This window comes from Oncorhynchus mykiss, chromosome 18, assembly GCF_057628025.1.
Source record: "Oncorhynchus mykiss isolate SJ-2025 chromosome 18, ASM5762802v1, whole genome shotgun sequence".
NCBI lineage: Eukaryota > Metazoa > Chordata > Actinopteri > Salmoniformes > Salmonidae > Oncorhynchus > Oncorhynchus mykiss.
Genome location: NC_143039.1, coordinates 54,803,615 through 54,829,137, shown reverse-complemented (window position 1 = coordinate 54,829,137; position 25,523 = coordinate 54,803,615). Strand labels below are relative to the sequence as shown.

Genomic DNA, 25,523 nt, shown 5'->3' with positions numbered 1-25,523 from the left:
CTGTCAGGGGGAAGGACCATCTCATGTTGAAGGAAGTCTCACTTTTCAAATACCATTCTGTTCGCAAGCGATTTGCACATTTGCAATCAATTAATGGACTATCCCCGCTCTGCCTTTCTTCCTGTCTATTTTCACTCTGTCTTTTCCCAGAGGTCTTGCTGTGGTTCATAGTGTTTGTGTGTGGTATGCATATTTGTGTTTGTTTGTTTGTGTTTGCGTATGTTTGTGCGACAGTGTTGCTGTGTAGCATCTCTACTGTCTTTCCTACCTGTACAAGGTTGGGACTCAGGCAGTACAGGAAGAGATTAGTGTGTGAAAAGGACAACTCCATTGTATGGTGATGTAGGTGAGAGAATGGTTTGAGGGACAGGCCTGAATAAAGTAATAAGCCCGCTGGTCTTTATCAGGGGTGTAAATTAGTAATCTTTCAGCAAAATTTGCCCATTTTGAATCCAAAATAGGTGACCGACGTGAATCGTGCAGATCCGATGAGAAAGGTTTTTTTGGGGGGGGGGGGGGGGTCACTGAGCTTTGGATCACTACTGGCTGTAAGTGAACGAGTGATGCACGTTTGGAGCAATACTGGCTGTATCCAAGGCTCAGCCAATCGTTCACATAACAACAGAATGCAGCACGCGACTGAAGAGAGAAGAGACAACCAGTTTGCTAGTTACAGCATCAGCGCTCGCTCTGGAAAGACAGCAGAGAGTGCAAAGGCAGTTTGCTAGTTACAGAATCAGCGCGCGCTCTGGAAAGACAGCAGAGAGTGTAAAGGCAGTTTGCCAGTTACAGAATCAGCACGCGCTCTGGAAAGACAGCAGTAGGGTGTAAAGGCAGTTTGCCAGTTACAGAATCAGCACACGCTCTGGAAAGACAGCAGTAGGGTGTAAAGGCAGTTTGCCAGTTACAGAATCAGCACGCGCTCTGGAAAGACAGCAGTAGGGTGCAAAGGGAGTTTGCCAGTTACAGAATCAGCACGCGCTCTGGAAAGACAGCAGTAGGGTGCAAAGGGAGTTTGCCAGTTACAGAATCAGCACGCGCTCTGGAAAGACAGCAGAGAGTGTAAAGGCAGTTTGCCAGTTACAGCAGCGCGTCCCTGAACAATAACGAAGAGGTAGGTGAGAAGCCTGACCACGGAGACGGGGCTGAGAAGGTGATGAAACGTACTTCATGAGCTGTAACTGAAAAACAACTGGCATTTGGGAAGTTTGAGGTGAGGGAGAAAGTGTGGTGGACCAAGTATTGTTAGCATTTAGTATCTTGCTATAGTAGCTGGATCAAATTCTCCGTTAGCTCCGTGAAATCTTGAGCAACATTAGCCTACTTAGCTGATCAAATAATTGAGTTTATTGTTTGAAAATTAGCTGGCTAATAAAGTCAGACAGCTAGCTAGTTAACGTTACCGCATCAGATGAGCTAACGTTAGCAACCTAACTAATTCACTATAGTATTAACTGGTATACGACTCTTTGCCATTCTTCAAGTTATTTGAGTTGCTTACTGGACCCTGGCAAACTATGTGAAATGTTAACTAGCTAACGAACTAACTACTATCTGTGAACTAATGTTTTCCCTCTACAGTATGTGGTTCATTTTCAGAATGAGAGAATTAGGTGAAAAGGAGGCGTTGCTTGTTAAACAAGTGGATTCGGGGATGAAGTGTAGCTGTACCTGGTTCTGGCTTAAGCTGGATGCCTCTATAGAGGTGAAAGGAACACCACACACTTTCCCTCTTTCTATACAGTGGATAAAAAGGGGTTATGCCAGGTATACTCTCTGCCTGAAAGAGATCAATTAGGCCAACAAAGGGTATCATGCTCTGCTGGTACATTGTAGAACAGATGTCCACAGGCAGAAAGTGTACAATGTAATAATGTGCACTGTAGCCCAAAGATATTGTTTTTGTTGTGTTGAACTTGACAGTAACACTTTTGTATGAGTGAGGGGGGGATTGTTACATTTTTTTTACTCAGTTGATGTTATTTTTGCACACATGTAGCCATTATAGTGGTCACTATAATGCCTGTTTGTTTCATTCTATTTCTACTTTTAAGATGTTTTTTTCCCAAGGGCAATATTTCTGTGTGTGTGTGGTCACAAGCATTATATTATAAAGGCTGTCATGGCTAACAGCAATATTAGTATATTGTTTTTTTTTCTCGTCTTGAGTGTCATCGCAGTAAAGTCTAGGCAACAAATACATTACATTTTTTAGCTGTACGTTAGGTTCACATGAACCACTTTATTTTACACACAGAGACTGATCATATAGATCATATTCTTTGTTTAATTAGTTAAACCTGCATTTCCCACTAGCAGGGATTTATTTATTTTTTTGCATATCTCAGTGCAACACAAAAGTGTCACCTTTTTGGCCCCTCAGCAGTTTACATCCCTGATAAATAACCATTGAACTCAATGAATAGAGTTCTGTGGTGGTATAGTCATTTATGATCACATATTGAAAACCACAGATAAACAAACCTACACCGCACAATGCAAGTGATGGCAAACCTTACAGCCATAAAGACTAAGATATTAAAAATGTTACATCCCCTCCTCTACTTCCATTCTAATTATCTTGGCAGAAACTTTACCTTCCCATGAATTGATTAATCCTCTCTCCACCTCCCCTGTACCCTCGCTTCTCTCTCAAAGTCCTATGTGAGCATTTTCTTAATGAAAGAGGGTGGCCTTCCCTTGCCCGTATTGAGAGAATGAGAGAGAAGGAGGCAGAGAGAGATTGAGCGGGAAAGAGCTTCTAGGAGCGAGAGGGTGAGAGTTTCTCCTGAGAGGGAGCGAGAGACCAGTTTTGTCATCCTCAGACTAGGCAGTAGAGGTGGCTCGCTGCCACAGAAGTATAGTTACAGTAAGAACAGAGCAGAGCAGGGGACGGAGGTTAGGGGATAATGTAATCCAGGGGAGATGAAGCCAGCCAGGCGGCTGGTTGCTATTTTTAGCCCTCTCCACTCTCCCCCCCCATTCCCCCCCCCCACCTCCTTTCCCATCCTCTCTTCCTGGTGCTGATGTGAGATCAGCTCTGCGAACACATTCAGACCCAGCCTACTGATGGGGATAGTCCTGGTGCTGATGTGAGATCAGCTCTGCGAACACATTCAGACCCAGCCTACTGGTGGGGATATTCCTGGTGCTGATGTGAGATCAGCTCTGCGAACACATTCAGACCCAGCCTACTGATGGGGATATTCCTGGTGCTGATGTGAGATCAGCTCTGCGAACACATTCAGACCCAGCCTACTGATGGGGATATTCCTGGTGCTGATGTGAGATCAGCTCTGCGAACACATTCAGACCCAGCCTACTGATGGGGATATTAATAACTGCTGTCTGCCTGCACAAGTGTGAAACTCTGGAATGGAAAAAGCATTTGTTCTCGGTGTTTTGTTGTTTACCATTAGGCCTAGCTACAGTAACTCTTTGAGAGAGCGTACTGTGGCATCCGTGGAAAAAAACACACAACAAAAACAATCAAAGGGGAACAGGAAGTGGTTTGTGCATTTGTTTTGCCATTCTGATCACGATCATTGTTGTATTACGATCATGTCTTAAGACTGCTAAGAAATACTCCTACAACACAGTTATCTCTGCATTAGATACCATTGTTTTCTCCAAAGTAATAGAGATGCATTCTGATCAAACAGCTCAAGTAGGTCTATGTTCCATATGAAATATGGATGCCGATGTGAGATGGGCGATAGGAGATATTTTCCTCCTCCAGGCCGAGTCTCATGTTTAATTTACAACAACTTGTCTGCATCAGAAACTGATCTGATCTACAGAATCACATAAATGCTTTAACAAGCTACAGAGAAGGTACATGGAAATCAATGTTTTTAGGAAGAACTGACATTGTCATTATTTTCTTATGGTGTTTGAACAAGTAGAGCTAGCGACTGTACCTGTTTTTATGTTTTTAGTTGACCTCTATACTCTAGAGACCCCTACACACACACAGACCCACAGCAGTGCTGAGTCATCAGCCAGCAGCCTTTTTGAAGTGTGGTGTAATTGACAGTGGGCTCAGGAGGTGTGGTGTAATTGACAGTGGGCTCAGGAAGTGTGGTGTAATTGACAGTGGGCTCAGGAGGTGTGGTGTTCTACTGCTGCTCTCCTGTGGATCAACTCTAATACATCTCATATATCCTGAGAAGGCCAACCTTCTCGCCTCCCCTGTCTCCCCACCTGACCTTCTCACCTCCCCTGTCCCCCCATCTGACCTTCCCACCTACACTGTCTCCCCTTCTGACCTTCCCACCTCCCCTGTCTCCCCATCTGACCTTCCCACCTCCCCTGTCCCCCCCATCTGACCTCCTCACCTCCCCTGTCCCCCCCCATCTGACCTCCTCACCTCCCCTGTCCCCCCTATCTGACCTCCTCACCTCCCCTGTCCCCCCCCCCATCTGACCTCCTCACCTCCCCTGTCCCCCCCCATCTGACCTCCTCACCTCCCCTGTCCCCCCATCTGACCTCCTCACCTCCCCTGTCCCCCCCCATCTGACCTCCTCACCTCCCCTGTCCCCCCATCCGACCTCCTCTCTCCCCCCCATCCGACCTCTCCACCTCCCCTCTCCCCCCATCCGACTTCTCCACCTCCCCTCTCCCCCCATCCGACTTCTCCACCTCCCCTCTCCCCCATCCGACTTCTCCACCTCCCCTCTCCCCCCCATCTGACCTCCTCACCTCCCCTGTCCCCCCCCATCTGACCTCCTCACCTCCCCTGTCCCCCCATCTGACCTCCTCACCTCCCCTGTCCCCCCCATCTGACCTCCTCACCTCCCCTGTCCCCCCCCATCTGACCTCCTCACCTCCCCTGTCCCCCCCATCTGACCTCCTCACCTCCCCTGTCCCCCCCATCTGACCTCCTCACCTCCCCTGTCCCCCCATCCGACCTCCTCTCTCCCCCCCATCCGACCTCTCCACCTCCCCTCTCCCCCCATCCGACTTCTCCACCTCCCCTCTCCCCCCATCCGACCTCTCCACCTCCCCTCTCCCCCCCATCCGACCTCTCCACCTCCCCTCCCCCCCCCATCCGACCTCTCCACCTCCCCTCTCCCCCCCATCCGACCTTTCCACCCCCCCTCTCCCCACCCATCCGAAATTGGGCTGCCTGTGTAAACACAGCCAAAGTCTAAATAAACTTGCTACCAGAACCATTCATGCCTGAATCACACACTATCCATACACACCCCATAGGCCTACAGCCTGCGTCATTGCTTTCCAAAATGTCACCATCAAGATCGTTTTTGTGTTCAGTGTCACTCAATTCAGGAGGTGATTTGAATTTAAAATTCAAACGTGGAACTATGTTTGAAATAAATAGCTTCCCCTCTTCAGTTCAATTACATTTTTTTGGTGTTTTATTTGTACTGGGAATCTGTGTACCTTTCTCATTATGCACATTAGTCTTCCTGTAGTCTGGAGGCTTTATAGAACAACTGTAAACATGTCGATGATGCTGTTTGTGTTTGTCCCTCCACAGTTGAATGTTCTGAGAGAAATGGATAAGTTACGTGCTCAATCTGTTGTCCTTTGTGGATACATATGCAGACAGAGTACATCTCACCATTCTTCTTCACATACACACACACACACACACACACTCACCCTCCGACTAATAGGGAGATGCAACCTTTCATGGCGAATAAAGCAGTGATTTTAATGAGCATGTCCGTACCAAACTTCACACAATATTCTCAGTCTCCCTTTACCAGGTTTCAACAGCCACTGGTGTTATTTCCAGTGATCCAATGATATCTCTCTATATTCTTCCCTATGGCTATTCATGTGATAGCGTTGATAACCTTTGTGAGCATTCTGAGGCAATGCCGAACTTAATCATTATATAGTTCCTCTTGGAAGGCCATTTCTCACAATGAAGTGCTTACCTAGCTGACTAGCAGTTAATGGCCAAGTCCCCTGCTCTTCTCTCTCGCTCTCTCTCTGACAGAGATGTTGTGAAATGTGACCAGGGTCAGATCACTGGAATTAGGTATACTTCTCAGGGTTGCTGTTTCTTTTGTACGCAGTCCGACCCTGCTACTCCTGTAGATTGAATGGATTTCACAGCTTCTGCACTTGGCAGTGTTTGACATTTGGTTAGCTTGGTGAAAGTTGGTTGGCTATGAATTTGAGAGAGAGAATAATTATGTTGATGACGGTTGAGCAATCAGGTGGCATCAGAAGCAGTGTGTCAACAGCTTTATTCCTCTAATCTATTCCCCTTAACACTAATTCACTTTCATCTAAGCGCTGCCAGCTGTACTCCAGCCCCGCTAGTGGGATGGACACCTTACAGGTAGGCTTGGCGTATATACTGTTTTCCCGGTATTTGGAAATGGCTACGGGATGGTTTTTCAATACCGTTGAAACTATTTCTTTTGACTTTTTAAAAAACAAATTAGGATATTTGTTGATGCTTTGACGTTGCCATGAGCAGGACGGCAGATATTAGGGGCGACAGGTAGACTAGCGGTTAGAACGTTGGGCCAGTAACCGAAAGGTTGCTAGATCGAACCTCCGAGCTGACAAGGTAAAAATCTGTCGTTCTGCCCCTGAACAAGGCAGTTAACCCACTGTTCCTAGGCTGTGATTGTAAATAAGAATTTGTTCTTAACTGACTAACCTAGTTAAATAAATAAAATATTTAAATATTAAGATGAGCGAGCTGCAAGACTCACACAGTCACACACAGTATCTGCACGTGCACAGGTTTGCTTGACTCTGTTCACTGCTGTCTCGGACGTCTTAAGAAGTGGACCAAGGAGCAGCGTGGTAAGCGTACATTGCGTACATTTCTCTTTTTTTAATTTTTTTTTTATTTGACCTTTATTTAACCAGGTAGGCAAGTTGAGAACAAGTTCTCATTTACAATTGCGACCTGGCCAAGATAAAGCAAAGCAGTTCGACACATACAACGACACAGAGTTACACATGGAGTAAAACAAACATACAGTCAATAGTACAGTATAAACAAGTCTATGTACGATGTGAGCAAATGAGGTGAGATAAAGGCAAAAAAAGGCCATGGTGGCAAAGTAAATACAATATAGCAAGTAAAACACTGGAATGGTAGATTTGCAATGGAAGAATGTGCAAAGTAGAAATAAAAACAATGGGGTGCAATTTATTTGAATGTCGCCAACAAAACAATAAACAATACAAAACGACTGTGAAGCTTACAGGGCTATAGTGCCACTAACAAAGATAACTTCCCACAATGACAAAAGGGGAAAAGGCTGCCTAAGTATGATTCCCAATCAGAGACAACGATAGACCGCTGTCCCTGATTGAGAACCATACCCGGCCAAAACATAGAAATAGAAAAACATAGAAAACAGAACATAGAATGTCCACCCAAATCACACCCTGACCAAACCATATAGAGACATAAAAAGGCTCTCTAACGTCAGGGCGTGACAACAGCGTGGTAGCCAGGTCACCAAAACAGCGGAGAAGTTAAGCCTCGTGCGTCAAAGCTCTTAGTTGTTGCGTGAATTGACCCACTATGCTGTTTACCTTCTGCATCTACGTCATAACACTGAGTCTGCGTACCTTTTATAAATACTTGCAGTCAACTTGTGAAATACGTTAAGAGATGAAGCTGAACACATTCTTCATTTCACCCATCACATTATTTTACATTATGAAGCTTACAGGTCACTTATTCCAAGCACACAAAGACGAGAGACCGCTGTTGTGCAGCACACACCATGTGATCTAGTTACAGTAACTATTAAGTGAACTGACTACAATGTGCTAAATACCCTGCAGTTGTGCATTTGGTTTTCTCATGTAGTTGCTAGATATCTAGAATCCCCTCCTAGATCAACAGCCTTGCTGTATCTAATATTGGTTTTGTTCGTGCAGCAATCTGTGAGTGACATTTTTTTGTTACTTGTATAACTTTGACCTGGGATGTCTGTCCTGCAAATAGTTTATGTAAGAGACTGTATAAAATGTTTGCATGCGTTCGTTAGCATTTAGCTAGAATTCACTATGGTATTTTGCATTTTTTTTAAATATATATTTTAATTGTTTTTATTATGAACTCAACAAATACAAAAGAAACAGATATACAAACAAGAGTAGATAAACCTGACAGGGGTATTACATATCAAGATTCATTTTACATTTGTTAAATACTTTTATGGTGCATATTGCTCTTTTGTTTCTACATTTTTACTGATCATTTAAAAATAATATTTCAATTTTATCTTAAATAATGTGAAGAGGGGTTTGCTCCTCTGCCCACTTCATTTTGAGAACAAAGAATCTTCCATGAAAGATAAACAAGTTAACAATGAAAGTTAAATCAGGGTCCATATCATTTGGTTCAAAATTAAACAGAATGTCAGAGTCTTTCAAATTAACATTAATAGTTGTTTCTTTGAAAATAAAATCTTCTTACTCACACCAAAATCTTCTGACATAAGAGCAGTCCCAAAATAAATGGTCAAGAGTCTCTGGGTAACAACCACAAAATACACATTTGTTATCAATAGCTATTTTAAATCTGTGTATAATAAAAGTCTTTACAGGGTAGATTCTATGAATGAGTTTGTGTTATTTATGGTATTTTGCATGTCGTTGTTAGCATTGCTAAATTTCGGATTGAGAATAGCGCCAATTGTGTTCAGTGCCAGAATGACTAAATATCCTGGGATGACACCATGTCGGTATGAAGCTATGACAATCTGGATACCGTCCAAGCCTACTCAGAGGAAATGCTAGCTGGGTCCTGTTCAGTAGGAAATATGGGTAGGAAATATTTTCAAACAGAAACAGGGAGATGCGACAGGAACCTGTCCAATAAATTTAAAAAAATACAGATTTTTATTTTCTGTTACAAAAAATGTTGTATGGTGAGAGAGAATAACCGACAGGGTTGAGATTGAGGAAGAGGTAGAGAGGTATCAGAGGTAGTATGTGATGGTGTGGTGTCCTGCAGGGCTCAGTATGATGAGAAGACTCTGTGGTCTTAGTCAGAGGTGTGGAGTGTGTGGTGTGTGACTCACACAGACTAGAGACTAGAAAGGGCAGGCCTCGTTCCCTCCCAGGCACACAGCTTGTTGTACCTGTCTCTCTGGGTCCACAGAACACTGCATCGTCTAGCCCTTTTCTCTTCTTTCACTCCGACTCCCTGTAGAGACTGAGCAGGGGAATCTACTGTCTCTCTCTCTCTCTCTCTTTCTGCCTCTTTCTCTCTCGCTCGCTCTCTCGCTCGCTCTCTTTCTCGCTCTCTTTCGCTCGCTCGCTCTCTTTCTCTCGCTCGCTCTCTTTCTCTCGCTCGCTTGCTCTCTTTCTCTCGCTTGCTCTCTTTCTCTCGCTCTCTTTCGCCCTTGCTCTTTCTCTCGCTCTCTCTCTCTCGCTCTTTCGCTCTCGCTCTCTCGCGCGCTCTCTCTCACGCGCACTCTCTCGCTCCCTCGCTCTCTCTCTCTCGCTCTCTCTCTCTCTCGCGCGCTCTCACTCTCTCTTCCTCCTCTGTTTCTATAGGTATGAGTTCGAGCCATGAATGTAATTACGAATCCCTCTCAGAAGTTGTTCTCTCAAACAGCCGATTGTTATTGCTGAGATTGTAAAATCACTCCATTGTTATGAAGATTGAGCAAAATGTGAATGTGTCTAATTTTCAAATCCTAATGCTGTTTTGTGAATAATACACGCCCCCGGAGGAATGGACTCATAGATAAGTCATAGAAATTAAACTTGTAAGATATGGTTGTTGCGGGGGTGGAAATATTAGAGCAAATTGTTAATGTGGGTACTTTATTCCCTGAGAGAGCCAAGCTGCCTGCCAGCCAGCCAGCCAGCCAGTCAGCCAGCCAGCCAGAGAAAGCTGGAGAATTGGAGGAGAGTTTTATTTTATTTTTCTTACACACACATGAGCACACACACTCCTTGCCACCAGTCTGGCCTCACTGTGATCCGCCGTTATAGAGTGGAAAGTGTCCGAGGCCTTTGTCTCACCCCTTTGGCAGTGTCCTGATGATTCGCTGAGCTGTGTGAGAGAGAGAGAGAGAGAGAGAGAGAGAAAGAGAGAGTGTGTGCGTGTGCATGCGCTGTGGCCCCAGGTCCCCGGCTCCTGGAACAGCTTATCCAGGAGACATAGGAGGAGAATAAGGGCCATACATCATTCCCCTGACGACCTGTCTGTCCCTCGCTGCCCCGCCAGCACCACTGGAGAGCTCTGCTTTTCCACTACATTCACACTGCCGACCCCCTTCTGTTATTACACTGACCTGCCCTGCAGCACAGCACTGTGTATCTGTCTCCCAGCCATGAAACAGGCAGGAAAAGGAAAATCCTGTATGTGCGTCCCTCAAGGATCCATGTTAGTTCCACATTACTTTTGACTTGCCCTCTTTAATTCTGGATATAAAAGGCACTGGTACAAACTAGTGCACTAGGCCTATGTAGGGAAATAGGCTGACATTTTATATGCAATTAGGATGCTATCCTCAGAGGGGGTTGGGTTAAATCTGGAAGACACATTTCAGTTGAATGCAGTTGTGCATCTCCCTTTCCATTTATTTTTCTGTTGGAACCGGTTCAGGGAACAGAAACGTAACCTGGAACGAAAGTGATCCATATGTTTCCGGAACATTATTTAAAAAGCATGGGAACTGGTTAATTAAGTTATTTTACGTTCCAACACGCCACAAAGTTCCTAAGCGAAACCCTCACTCTGTCACTCAAAATGATTCCAGTGTCTGCATGCAAGCTGAAAATCCTTGCCAGTGTGTGTGCATGTTTAGGCTACCTGTCCCTCCCCCCTCCGAAGCATAGGCTACTGTACTGACACTACAATTGTGATTCAGAAGATAGGCACAAGTTTTTATTAGCTAGAGAAGAATGGATTAACTTTTTCAATGCTAGTTAAGCCCTAGTTATTACGTTTCACGTTGGATTTATTAACTAATAAAAGGTAAGATGTGTTTTTAATTCTGGTGTCGCTCGGCACACAATCTTGTTAGCTAGCTAGCTCAAAGGACATTTGAAGTTCCTACATGGAAGTCGCTCCTCCTCGGTATAATTTTGAGAACCAAATTGAGATAATGCATGTCATAAGATGCCCAGAGCTTCAAGCCTCCTCCTCAACCCTCGCTCGCTCTCTCCCCACCCACAAAATGTCAGTCACATTGTGTGTCATAGGCTACACGTGTCTGTCCATCACGCATGTAAACAACTAGCATGCCTGCTCTGTCTGCGCTGATTGAAGTAATTTTAATTAGCTAAATGTAAACAGCGGTTGATTTCACAGGTTAAAGAAAGGAACAGGAAGGAACGACCATAAACCACAACTTTTTATAGGGTTTGAACCGGTTCATAACTTTATATTGCTTTTATTTTGCTTAATGGAAATGATTGGAAATGCATTTTGGTTCCAACCCCTGGATGGAACACACAACGCCTCCTAAATCCTCCACTGCTGCACAACCATCAGTGGAGGTGTGAATATTGCCCTGGACGTCTTGTCTTTAAGTTATACATGAGACTATTGCATTGGAGAACCAAAGCAAACTAGAAACAATCTGACCAAAACGCTCCTCGGGATTCTGCGTTGATGAAGATCCACATTGCCATGGAAACGCACTATTTCTGGTGAGTTAAGTGCGTAGTGTAATCTTATGCATTCATTTCAATGGGATGTTTTGATGCATAGGAATAGCTCAGACAGACCCTGGGTTGGAGGTGAATTTATACTATCTATTCACGTATGGACTCAGAGAGCAACACACACTTTTGAATACTTGATTTGGATCCACAATGAATCAATGTGATGCAAAGGGATCTGCCTAGTTTAGGAACCATGTCTGTGGTGTGTGTGTCCGAGTCTGTGCACGTGAGTGGCTGTGTTGCAGTGATGGAGGAAGCGGTGGGTGATGCGTTAGTCAGGAGCTAACTAACCACTGATCTGAGAGCAGCAGGTCCCAACCGGACAACACCAGGGGGATTCGATTTACTGTAGATATTGCAGATATTGTCACAACTGCCAGGAGTGTGTGCTGTGTTTGTGTGTCTGTGCGTGTGTTCTTGTGCGTGTGTTCTTGTGCGTGTGTTCTTGTGCGTGTGCAGGTGGGGAGAGGTGAGGAGAGGTGAGGGGAGAACAGCCAAGGAGGGAGGGAAGGATGGAGAGAGGGAATTAAAAGTGACAGTTAATGGGACGATGCTCTCGCTGAGTCAGGTAACAGGACGAGGGAAGGGGTGAGGAGTGGCCAAGCCGAGGTGCTACTGTACCCCTGCAGCAGTGTATATCATTATCATCCCACCACATACTGCTGGCGAGGCACTTACAGGCAGCTCTTTCCAGAACAAATTTGCCAATTCCTTATGATTTTAGCTTTTTTTTATTTTTAGAGGATGGAGGAGGAGAGTGTGGAGGGTGTAGAGGGTGTGGAGGGTGGACTGATTGAGTGTACTGGCTGGATGGATGTCTGTCAGGGCTGTTCAATTTCATCCCTAATGACAGCACACACACACACACCTGTACACATGCATACACACACACATGGCAAACTGATGGAGGTCTGAGGAGAAGGAAAGGAGTATTGTCATTATTGTTGATCATCAGACATCTCAATAGCAACATGGATATCACAGTACCAAACCACTGTGGCTAGGTAGTGAGTGGAAATATGCAGTGCTACAAAAACACTGTCCATAATGTCTATGACCAGCCTTAAACAGCTCAAATAATATGTTTACCCTTAGTTCATAATGCATGCTAAACGAAAGTGCAAAAAGGTTTCATATTTTGTCCAGAGGAATATCCTTTTAAAATGGTTTGAAATGTACCTTTCCCTCCTAATCCCATAGTCAAATAAAAGGCTGTTCAGAGTATTATTTTGTATTGCTGCATTGCCCCCTCATGATAAAACTGTATATTTTGAATCTCTGCTTCTCTCACTTCTGCAGTGGTCCCCTCCCTAGCAACAGTGTGCCCTTATTGCAGCGATAGGCATGTGTAAACACAAAGTCTGACAGTCTGTGTGAGTAAAGTGAGAAACCCTACAGTCACCACTTGCTGGACTCTCTCTGTCTCTTTCTGTCTGTGTCTCTCTCTGTCTCTGTCTCTCTCTCTCTCTCTGTCTCTGTCTCTGTCTCTCTCTCTGTCTCTGTCTCTCTCTCGTTCATTTTCTCTTCTCTAATGACACTGCAGTAGCTGTGGAACAATTACTAATGTTCTATTGTTTGGAAATGATAGTAGAAGAAGAACCAGGAGAACAACGTACCCTCTTGGGATTCGTAATGATAAATACATGGCCAGTTGCCGCATTACAAACTCATGCACGCGCACACTTTGCAGGGTTAGACCATGTGTATGAAATACCTAAGAACTAAGAGGAAGGAAACAGTGTATGCTCAAGGTATGACACAGTCCAGTAACAAAACACCATGTCAAATGAATTATTTTGTCATTAAGGAACCCTCCTCTGTCCTCCAGCCAGGGTTCCTGTGTGTAGTTGTGGCAACAGGGCCCCTGGCCCCCAGGCCTACAGTACTGTTATTACACTATTGGTCTCAACAAGGACCTCGTGAGTGAGGAGGATGGAGAGGAAGGCTTGTCTTCAGGCATGCTGGCGGTGCACTCACTCCATTTCTTTCTCCCTCACTCATTCTCCCTCATCCCTCACTCCCTGACTCATCTGACCCCAGAGTCCCCCCTTGCTCGCTCTCCTCTCTCTCTCTACCTGCTGCTCTCTTTGTTCAGTCCTCGCTCCCTCTGTCTCTCTCTTTCTCTCTCTCTTTTCTTCAGTCGTCTTTGCCCCCAGGCTCCCTGAGGACTCTATTTCAATCACACTGGGCTAAAAATAGAGCCCGTCTGTAATGAGGCAATCGTGAGAGGAATAGAATGGGACAATGAAAACACTGACGCTCAGGGACCTCTGGCTAGCCTGAAGTGACTGGATGGATTCAGACAAAAACACAATGCATTCTCCCAGTCAGAGCCACAGTCAGTTTGCTTATCTAAAGCTCAGACTCTCTGTAAAGCTATGGAATATGTCTCCATTTACCATAGGCTAGGCTACTCTCCTGTTAGTAAAAGGGAGTTACTGAGAGAAAATAGTGCTGAAATGAAACTGCTGTAACACTAGAACCGCCATAGACCAACGGCCATTGACGTTTGATTTTGTAAATAAAACATATTGGCCACAAAAAAAAATCAACTTCCCTGACTTTTCCTAAATGTTTTTTACACTGCTCATTTGTTCCGCATTTTGAAATCACAAACAGAGAAGTATTTCCAGCCTTTTTACCAGCCAAGACCATGTGCTGTAGGATGTTGTTACCCAGCCAGGTGCTCATGCCTCTCTGTCTCCTCAAAGAATGAATGGCAAATGGATGAATGGCCGATAATTGTACACATTGCCTCACAATTGAATTTAAATGAAGACCGACAGAATGATGAGGGCGATTTAATTTGGAAAGAAAATAGTGTAATGATGAGTTTTTGTTGTCCCTATTTATCAGCGTTCGGCGCTCGTGTTTATCGTATAATTTGACAATATTTTCAGTTGTCAAATTGTACACGAAGAGACGGGTGCATCTTGTAATTGACAGAGAGGCATCACTTTATCAAATCCTCACATGCAGGTCAAATGTTTTGATTTCTATATAGTATCAGAAAGATCATATTCCGCAGTTTCTATGACACTTACCTTTTTGTCAAATATCTCTGAAAATTCAGAGAGGTGCATCTCTATAAAATGTAACTTTATCCCAGAATATCTGCACTGTCCATGCGTTCAGCACCTGACCACTCGTACGGCAGCATAGCGTTGGCTACTAAGCAAAGACTAGTAACATAATAAACTTTAAATATTATATTCTGTTTTCTTTTAAATCCATTTTCTTATTTCCACAATGTTTCTTTAGACCTGCCAAAACAAAATTATAATGGGCTTCTTTGTGATGGACTTGAAATAGTGTTATTTGGTTTTTATTTGTAGCCTCGATTTAACATAAACTCATGAAAATGTATTGATGTTCTTTGAAAGAATTGATTTGATGTACTTTAATGTTACCCAAGACCTTTATAAACGCAAACAAATTGTTATTCTTCCAATAGCATATATGAAATGTATTTATTAGACTTGTTAGAATGTTGATGAGTCATTGACTGGAAGTCTAAAAAAAATAACTATTCTTGTTGTATTTTACATTAGGCATATTTCCACTAATATTTCTTCATGCAGTACATGCTTTACAATTGTTTATGCACTTATGTTTGCGCACCTTGCAGGTTGATAAGCATCTGATCCGTATGCTAAACGTTCTCTAGCGGGTACTTATAGACTGAAAGGCCATGCGGTTAAAAGGATAACATGATACTGCCCCGCTCATGAAATGTAGTCATTGTCTGTAGTCTAATCCAACTACTTATCTGAATGAAAATGAACATAGCAAGTAGCCTAGGGATCATGAAGCACAACGCTTTCAGCGTTCAAGCATTACTTTGATATGTCTCTATGACATCGTCCCTGAGATAGCAGGCAGACAAAGCCCTGCATTCAGAGGGCACTCCACATAACAATAGGGGTGCCTGTACTCAGAGAGAGAGAGAGAGAGAGAGAGAGAGAGAGAGAGACTTGTCTGAGCTTTATATGTAACTAGGTTATGTACTGATAAATGATAGGCTACTTATAACAAGTTACATTTTTGTTGTTGTGAAAAAGCGATATCTGCAGTATAGTTGGAGGCCTCCTTGTTGTATCCAAACAGAGACTCCCAGTGTTGTCACAGCTCTGATGCAGTGTGGTGTTGCTGCAGTACTTGGCAGCGGTCTCTCTGCCTCTGCTGTTGGACGTAATTAAACAGCTGTCCTGGACATCCCCATATTCCAGCCAGGTCGTCATTATAAATAATCATTTACACTGCCTATCAGAACCACACTATGTTCCACATGCTACCCTGGCTGCCAGCTGAGGTGGCATCGTTTAGGCTGCTCAGTCACCTGTTACTGGGAGAAACCATGGGGTTGTTGCTGGGTTTGGGCTCACAAAGATACCCGTTGTCCCTTTTTCTGAAAGGTTCCGTCTCTCTCGCTCTGGCTCTCTCTACCTCACGTCTTTGTGGCGACAGAGAGGGACACAGAAACACAACGGGGTTAGAGACGTGCCCGCAGAAAGCAGCAGGCGCTTGAGGCAGACAGCCCGAGTTGAGCTGAACTTTGGTCCTAGTCTCCACTGTGTCTAGATAACGGTAATAACTCCAAAGGACAAATATAATTGTACTGCGGTTCTTCCACAATCTCACCAGACTTGGTAAAAAAAAAAAAAAAACACTGGTGTTGAATGTCATCATCTCTAGAGAAAGGAGAGAGAGCGAGGGCCAATTTGAAATTATCAAATTGCATAGAAGGCTGCTACTGTTATAACCCTTTCCCATAGCTATTTTATTTTGTGCCTCTTCCTTTCGGGCAATCTCTTTTTCAGTCTCTCTCCTTTTTTTATTTATTCATGAAATGTGTTTTTGTTTTCAAAGATATGTTCCCCATCAGTGTGCTCGTTGGTTAGTCCCAGGCAGGGCAGATAGAAACAGGGCCACATCACACTGTACTTCTGAACACAGCAGAACCAGAAGAAACCTGTCTGCCTAATAATCCTGAACATGCCTATGGCTGGATGTTAAGCAGCCAGCCTAGCAACCAATCAATCCACTGCCCCAGGCAGGGGTTCTTCTTGCTCCTGCTTTAGGAAAGGCTATGCGGAGTCACCAGAAAACATAACATCCACTTTTCAAGGATACAGTATTTTCATCCTCACTTCCGTTCCACCAGAAAAGCGGAAGTGGGAACTCTGCTCAGGTGTGTTTCTACGCCTGCCACGTTAGGTTACCTATAGGACTGCAGTGATGCAGAGACTCAGGGATATGATGCTGGAATACAGATCAGGGTTTGGAGAGAGAGTTGTCTGTCCTGCTTTAATGGGAAGAGAATAGCACCAGATGTCATGAGGCAGAGTAGTGCTGCTAGCCTAAGATTTGTTCTGCTTTTAGTTTCTACTCAGTTCTGTAGAGTTGACAAAAAAATTAAATTCATGATGACTTCCAGATTCTCTGCTTATTTCTTCCTGATTCCGGTCATCTTGTAACCAGGATTTCTGAAAAAAACTGGTAATTTTTGGTATGTTAATGTCATTTTGAATCTCTAAGACACAACTACAGTATGCTGGATCATGTCCATCAGAGGTCAGTGTAGTCACTGAGGATCTCTGGTTGTGTGTCCATCTGCATGCTGTCTCTGATAGACCCTTCCCTACAGCCATACCAGCTATTTGTGGCCTCGCGACAGCTTGACGTTCTCACACCTCTGTTGGACTCAAGAGGATGATTCACAAGGAGACCATCTGACAAACTAGGAAAGTTTTCCACCACATCCACAAGCAGCACTGTAGTGACTTTTGAATGATTGAAGAAGTGCAAGGAAGCCTTGAACAATGTCAGTGTGGTGTAAGCCAGGCATTGGGTGGATAAACCATACAGAACTATAATATCTCAAACTGCTCAGCAACAGCCCTGGTGTAAGGGGAACAAAAATAGCTCAAAAACACTGACAATGGGTAGGCAAGGATTCTGTCAAGGAGAAATATTGGAGCATAGATAGCTAGCATAGCAACTTAACCTGAACTGCTCTCCTCGACCTCAATCAACCAGAAGAACTATCTGGACCAGGAACAAACTGTCCCATTCACAGACGGTCCGGACATTTCTGATTTACTGTTGCGGTCAGTCTGCATGCAGCCACTCACCGAAGGGTCAATTAAGGTCATTTAGGATCTGACTCTGATGTGGAACTTATGAGAGCAGGGATGGAAGACTTGTTAGAAGTGGCTGAGAAAGCTACCTTTCTGCAGGTGTACTACTATAGGAGGGTTTACTGCTATAGGAGGATTTACTACTATAGGAGGGTATACTACTATAGGAGGGTATACTACTATAGGAGGGTATACTACTATAGGAGGGTTTACTACTATAGGAGGGTATACTACTATAGGAGGGTATACTACTATAGGAGGGTATACTACTATAGGAGGGTATACTACTATAGGAGGATTTACTACTATAGGAGGGTATACTACTATAGGAGGGTATACTACTATAGGAGGGTATACTACTATAGGAGGGTATACTACTATAGGAGGGTATACTACTATAGGAGGGTATACTACTATAGGAGGGTATACTACTATAGGAGGGTATACTACTATAGGAGGGTATACTACTATAGGAGGGTTTACTACTATAGGAGGGTATACTACTATAGGAGGGTATACTACTATATGAGGGTATACTACTATAGGAGGGTATACTACTATAGGAGGGTATACTACTATAGGAGGGTATACTACTATAGGAGGGTATACTACTATAGGAGGGTGTAGTACTATAGGAGGGTGTACTACTATAGGAGGGTATACTACTATATGAGGGTATACTACTATATGAGGGTATACTACTATAGGAGGGTATACTACTATAGGAGGGTGTACTACTATAGGAGGGTGTAGTACTATAGGAGGGTGTAGTACTATAGGAGGGTATACTACTATAGGAGGGTATACTACTATAGGAGGGTTTACTACTATAGGAGGGTATACTACTATAGGAGGGTATACTACTATAGGAGGGTATACTACTATAGGAGGGTATACTACTATAGGAGGGTTTACTACTATAGGAGGGTATACTACTATAGGAGGGTATACTACTATAGGAGGGTTTACTACTATAGGAGGATTTACTACTATAGGAGGGTATACTACTATAGGAGGGTTTACTACTATAGGAGGGTATACTACTATAGGAGGGTGTAGTACTATAGGAGGGTGTACTGCTATAGGAGGGTGTACTGCTATATGGGGGTATACTACTATAGGAGGGTTTACTACTATAGGAGGGTATACTACTATAGGAGGGTGTAGTACTATAGGAGGGTGTACTACTATAGGAGGGTATACTACTATATGAGGGTATACTACTATAGGAGGTTTTACTACTATAGGAGGTTTTACTACTATAGGAGAGTTTACTACTATAGGAGGGTATACTACTATAGGAGGGTGTAGTACTATAGTAGGGTGTACTACTATAGGAGGGTATACTACTATATGAGGGTATACTACTATAGGAGGGTTTACTACTATAGGAGGGTATACTACTATAGGAGGGTGTAGTACTATAGGAGGGTGTACTACTATAGGAGGGTATACTACTATATGAGGGTATACTACTATAGGAGGGTTTACTACTATAGGAGGGTTTACTACTATAGGAGGGTGTACTGCTATAGGAGGGTGTACTGCTATAGGAGGGTGTACTGCTATAGGAGGGTGTACTGCTATAGGAGGGTGTACTGCTATAGGAGGGTGTAGTACTATAGGAGGGTGTAGTACTATAGGAGGGTGTAGTACTATAGGAGGGTGTACTAATGCAGGGGAGAGCGGGCCAAAAGTGTGGCATTGCTCCAGTTAACCATGCAGCATTAGGAAAGAGTCCAGATCAGCATTTCTTCCATAGAACCCATCTCCTCCCCTCCCAGCCAGCGCCAATAAACACCAATTTGCGCACATAGCTGGAGTTTAAGACATCTCCAATTCATGACATACGCAGCTTCTTCATTTCACCAGGTACTTAGAGATGTGCTGAGTCTGGTCGAAAGCTACCTGACAGCTACCTGACAGCTACCTGACAGTGCTTAACAAAATAACACAACTTCCTAACAATAATTAAGGCAGGGGACTTTAACTGTTTCCCATACAGGCCATCCTATAAGGCCACGTGCTCCTTAAAGAAAAGTAACATTTTCAATTATGGAAAGACAGAAGGCATTACAGGCATGGAGCACTAAGTGCCTTCCCCATTCAGCCAGGCCATTACAGTTAAGTTATTCGCTGGTTTAGGGAGAGAAGATGGGGAGGGGGAAAGGAGAGAGAAGATGGGGAGGGGGAAAGAAGAGAGAGGGAGAGAGAGAAGATGGGGAGGGGGAAATAAGAGAGGGAGAGAGAGAAGATGGGGAGGGGGAAAGAAGGGAGAGGGAGAGAGAGAAGATGGGGAGGGGGAAAGAAGATAGAGAGAGAGAGAGAAGATGGGGAGGGGGAAAGAAGATAGAGGGAGAGAGAGAAGATGGGGAGGGGGAAAGAAGAGAGAGGGAGAGAGAGAAGATGGGGAGGGGGAAAGGAGAGAGAGAGAGAAGAGCGGGGGGGTGGCTCGATCAGTGTGATGATCTTTTAGAGAGTGTGTCTGAAAGGAAGTATCCGAGAGGTGGAATAACAAACAGACCACACTTCCTCTCCATCACCCCTGTCATCTACCTCCGCCCCCTCCCTCCATCCCCTCCATATCTCCTCAGAAGTCGTGCCTGGCTCATTGGCACCTACACCGTTACAAACCGGACCATCTGGCTGCCCAGCCAACCAACAGTCCCGCCCTACAAACAGGACGTTTTACATTCATTTTCCCCTAAGATTTGTTTCTTTTGATGGTGACGGTTATGGCACTTTTAGAATCATGTCTCTGACGTGACTAGGTTTGTCTGTCAGTCTGTCAGTCTCAGTCTGTCTCTGTCTGTCTGTCTGTCTGTCTGTCTGCCTGTCTGCCTGTCTGCCTGTGCCGTGACTAGGTCTGTCTGCCTGTGCCGTGACTAGGTCTGTCTGCCTGTGCCGTGACTAGGTCTGTCTGCCTGTGCCGTGACTAGGTCTGTCTGCCTGTCTGCCTGTGCCGTGACTAGGTCTGTCTGCCTGCCTGTCTGCCTGTGCCGTGACTAGGTCTGTCTGCCTGCCTGTCTGCCTGTGCCGTGACTAGGTCTGTCTGCCTGCCTGTCTGCCTGTCTGCCTGTGCCGTGACTAGGTCTGTCTGCCTGTCTGCCTGTCTGCCTGTGCCGTGACTAGGTCTGTCTGCGCCGTGACTAGGTCTGTCTGCCTGTCTGTCTGTCTGCCTGCCTGTCTGCCTGTGCCGTGACTAGGTCTGTCTCTGTCTGCCTGTGCCGTGACTAGGTCTGTGTCTGTCTGTCTCTGTCTGCCTGTCTGTCTGTCTCTGTCTGCCTGTCTGTCTGTCTCTGTCTGCCTGTCTGTCTGTCTGTCTCTGCCGTGACTAGGTCTGTCTGTCTGTCTGTCTCTGCCGTGACTAGGTCTGTCTGTCTGTCTCTACGATGTCTAGTTCTGTCTGTCTCTACGATGTCTAGTTCTGTCTGTCTCTACGATGTCTAGTTCTGTCTGTCTCTACCATGACTAGGTCTGTCTGTCTCTCTCTACCATGACTAGGTCTGTCTGTCTGTCTGTCTGTCTGTCTGTCTGTCTGTCTGTCTGTCTGTCTGTCTGTCTGTCTCTGCCATGACTAGGTCTGTCTGTCTGTCTCTACCATAACAAGGTCTGTGTCTCTCTGCCATGACTAGGTCTGTCTGTCTCTACCGTGACTAGGTCTGTCTGTCTCTCTCTACCATGACTAGGTCTGTCTGTCTGTCTGTCTGTCTGTCTGTCTGTCTGTCTGTCTGTCTGTCTGTCTGTCTCTACCATAACAAGGTCTGTGTCTCTCTGCCGTGACTAGGTCTGTGTGTCTGTTTGTCTCTGCCGTGACTAGGTCTGTGTGTCTGTCTGCCGTGACTAGGTCTGTGTGTCTGTGTCTGCCGTGACTAGGTCTGCGTGTCTGTCTGCCGTGACTAGTTCTGTGTGTCTGTGTCTGCCGTGACTAGGTCTGTGTGTCTGTGTCTGCCGTGACTAGGTCTGTGTGTCTGTGTCTGCCGTGACTAGGTCTGTGTGTCTGTGTCTGCCGTGACTAGGTCTGTGTGTCTGTCTCTGCCGTGACTAGGTCTGTGTGTCTGTCTCTGCCGTGACTAGGTCTGTGTGTGTCTGTCTCTGCCGTGACTAGGTCTGTGTGTGTCTGTCTCTGCCGTGACTAGGTCTGTGTCTGTGTCTGCCGTTACTAGGTCTGTGTGTCTGTCTCTGCCGTTACTAGGTCTGTGTGTCTGTCTCTGCCGTGACTAGGTCTGTGTGTCTGTCTGTGCCATGTCTCTGACTAGGACTGTTTCCATCTTTACCGTGTGGGTCATCAGCCTCCTCCCACAACATGGTCCTCCTGCAACCTCCCTGTTGTAATACAACCTCATTTACATCACGCTTACACCAGACCCCTCCACAATGAGCCCTGCATGTTAAACAGCAGAAGGAGAGGAGGTGCGTCTCAGTGACCGTCTTTGTCTCGCATCGCCTGTACATATGCGTGCGTCAGCCTTCTGCACGGTAGAACTCTGTGTCTCAATGAAATAACCAATTCATCAAAAGTGAATAAATGTATTTTGTGTGTTGACTAATTCCCTTAGTTAAGGAGAAATCTAGTTATGTGCAGCTGGAGAGAGGAGGGGAGAGGAGGTGAGAACAGAAGAGAGAGGGGGAGAGGAGAGGAGGCGAGAAGGAGAGAACAGGAGAGAGAGGGGGAGAGGAGAGGAGGAGAGAACAGGAGAAAGAGGAGAGAACAGGAGAGAGAGAGGAGAGGAGGAGAGAACAGGAGAGAGAGGGGGAGAGGAGGAGAGAACATGAGAGAGAGGGGGAGAGGAGAGGAGGAGAGAACAGGAGAGAGAGGAGAGGAGGAGAGAACAGGAGAGAGAGGAGGCGAGGAGAGAGAGGAGGAGAGAACAGGAGAGAGGAGAGGAGAAGAGAACAGGAGAGAGAGGGGGAACCAGATGATAAGATCTTGTCAAGCAAGAGAGAGAGGGGCATCTGTCCCTCTGGCTGAAGGACACACACAGACATGCGTGACCAGGAGAGAGAGGGCCATGTGTGCCTCAGACACGATACGGTGGCTCTTTGACATAACAACCCCAGGGCCATGGGCATGTGGTGCACCATTTAACACAGGAAGAGAGGAGGAGGAGGAGGAGGAGGAGGAGGAGGAAGGATGATGGACCGTCTTAGACACCATCTCTTTGGGGTTAAGCCTTTCGCTTGGGCTATTCTGAAAGCGTGCATTGAGCCATGAAGGTGATGTGTAGTCAGGCCCTCCACAGAGGAGACAGCCATGGGAAATGGAGCTGAAAGTCACTGGCTCCATACTGAGTGATGATCACTCTGGATGGGGTTAAAGATTCATGGACAGGCAGATGGACAGAGAAACATGATGAAAACCTGTTCGTACCTGGTCTGTGTTTACAGGCACTGCATGTACACACACACACACACACACACACACAGAAATACACACACACACACACACACACACACACACACGCGTGCGCGCTTGGCCTAGCTCAATGGATTACACACTTGGGTTGAGGGCCAGTCAGCCTTCAATGTAAACAAAGGCGCGTGTTTACATGTACGCACACACAACCTTACACGCACACACTCACTCACTTGCACACACACACCTTTTCCCAAATACATTGTAGAAATATCGAGAGAAGACTCAAGACGCTCTAATAACCCTCCTTTTCACTCCACTCTTGATTACACATCAGAACACGTTTTTGTGTGTTTATTTTGTCATCAGACATTTTTTGGCATTTCAGCTCAGAATAAGTCTCCTTCTGCTCACAGTTGAGGAGAAAAATAGAGTCTGTGATTGGCTTGTCACCTTTGTCCCCGGACACACAGGTTTACTCTTCCATGCAGGATTTCATAGAAACTGCTGGACCATCTCAACAGGTTACATTTATCCAAGGCATTTTGTGAACCGCGCTTAGCTTCGACCTTCGACCTTCATCATTGAGTTACGGTTTAATGCTCTGCACTCCATCTTAGAATAGCCTTGTCTAAAATGAGATTTCTCCATCTTTCTTTCCTTTCTCTCTCTCTCTCTCCAGACGTTGGAAGCTGTGATGACGTTTAAGTACTCGGGGGGAGCAGGCAAGGTGGAGGGCTACTATCGGGACCTGACCCTGGGAGTGCATGTTGACATAGAACCCTCTGTGTTCTTCACCAGAGTCAGCACACTACCAGCCACCAGGTAAACAGTCATTCGTTGTACTAAAACTTGATTAACTATCACATCTGGTGAGCGGCGAACAGAGAGCAAACATTAAGACTACCCTCTTCCTCTGGGTTAAGTGCATAGACAGACGGTCGACATCACTGTCCCAACAACTCCCCGCAAACACAGAACCAGCACACTAAGTTGTCTGAACTTTGACACAATGTTGCAGTGTTTGCTGGGCTGTTACTTCTGTTCCATTAACTGGATGTTTCTGCTTGTCTTCTCCTGCTGTATCCTTCATTCCTCCCCTCAGCAGTCATCTAACCGACTCCTGGTACTGTTTGTCCTGGTTCTCTCTGTCTTATTAGTAAGATCGCTGTGTTTGTTGTGTTTTTCCATCTTGACTGGGTAAACACATCGCGCCAGATCACCTCGGTCCCACTCCCTGCTTCCTGTTCCTGTACCCAGCAGATGAGACCAGACTAGACCAGGGCTCTGCTCTGCTTAGTGCCATTATTGTTGCTGTAACGATGGGGAATCTGAAAGATGGCATTTCTACTGACAGGCCTAGGTAGAAAAGATGGATATTCTCTCTCTCTCTGTCTCTCTCTCTGTCTCTCTCTCTGTCTCAATTCAATTCAATTCAAGGGCTTTATTGGCATGGGAAACATGTGTTAACATTGCCAAAGCAAGTGAGGTAGATAATATATAAAGTGAATATATAAAGCGAAATAAACAATACAAATTAACAGTAAACATTACACATACAGAAGTTTCAAAACAATAAAGACATTACAAATGTCATATTATTTATATATATATATATATATATATATATATATATATATATATATACAGTGTTTTAACAATGTACAAATGGTAAAGGACACAAGATACAATAAATAAGCATAAATATGGGTTGTATTTACAATGGTGTGTGTTCTTCACTGGTTGCCCTTTTCTCGTGGCAACAGGTCACAAATCTTGCTGCTGTGATGGCACACTGTGGAATTTCACCCAGTAGATATGGGAGTTTTTCAAAATTGGATTTGTTTTCGAATTCTTTGTGGATCTGTGTAATCTGAGGGAAATATGTCTCTCTAATATGGTCATACATTGGGCAGGAGGTTAGGAAATGCAGCTCAGTTTCCACCTCATTTGGGCAGTGAGCACATAGCCTGTCTTCTCTTGAGAGCCATGTCTGCCTACGGCGGCCTTTCTCAATAGCAAGGCTATGCTCACTGAGTCTGTACATAGTCAAAGCTTTCCTTAATTTTGGGTCAGTCACAGTGGTCAGGTATTCTGCCGCTGTGTACTCTCTGTGTAGGGCCAAATAGCATTCTAGTTTGCTCTGTTTTTTTGTTAATTCTTTCCAATGTGTCAAGTAATTATCTTTTTGTTTTCTCATGATTTGGTTGGGTCTAATTGTGCTGTTGTCCTGGGGCTCTGTAGGGTGTGTTTGTGTTTGTGAACAGAGCCCCAGGACCAGCTTGCTTAGGGGACTCTTCTCCAGGTTCATCTCTCTGTAGGTGATGGCTTTGTTGTGGAAGGTTTGGGAATTGCTTCCTTTTAGGTGGTTATAGAATTTAACGGCTCTT

At 45.0% G+C, this 25,523-nt stretch overlaps 1 protein-coding gene across 2 annotated transcripts in view; it reads left to right on the top strand.

The window, feature by feature from the left end:
• Positions 1-25,523, top strand: part of trappc9 (trafficking protein particle complex 9) — a 298,859-nt gene that overhangs the window by 123,643 nt on the left and 149,693 nt on the right. For both annotated transcript variants that reach the window (XM_036952949.2, XM_090208801.1), the window contains one exon: positions 23,816-23,958. In XM_036952949.2, the coding sequence (XP_036808844.2) occupies positions 23,816-23,958 (143 nt within the window). The remainder of the gene's footprint in view (positions 1-23,815; positions 23,959-25,523) is intronic.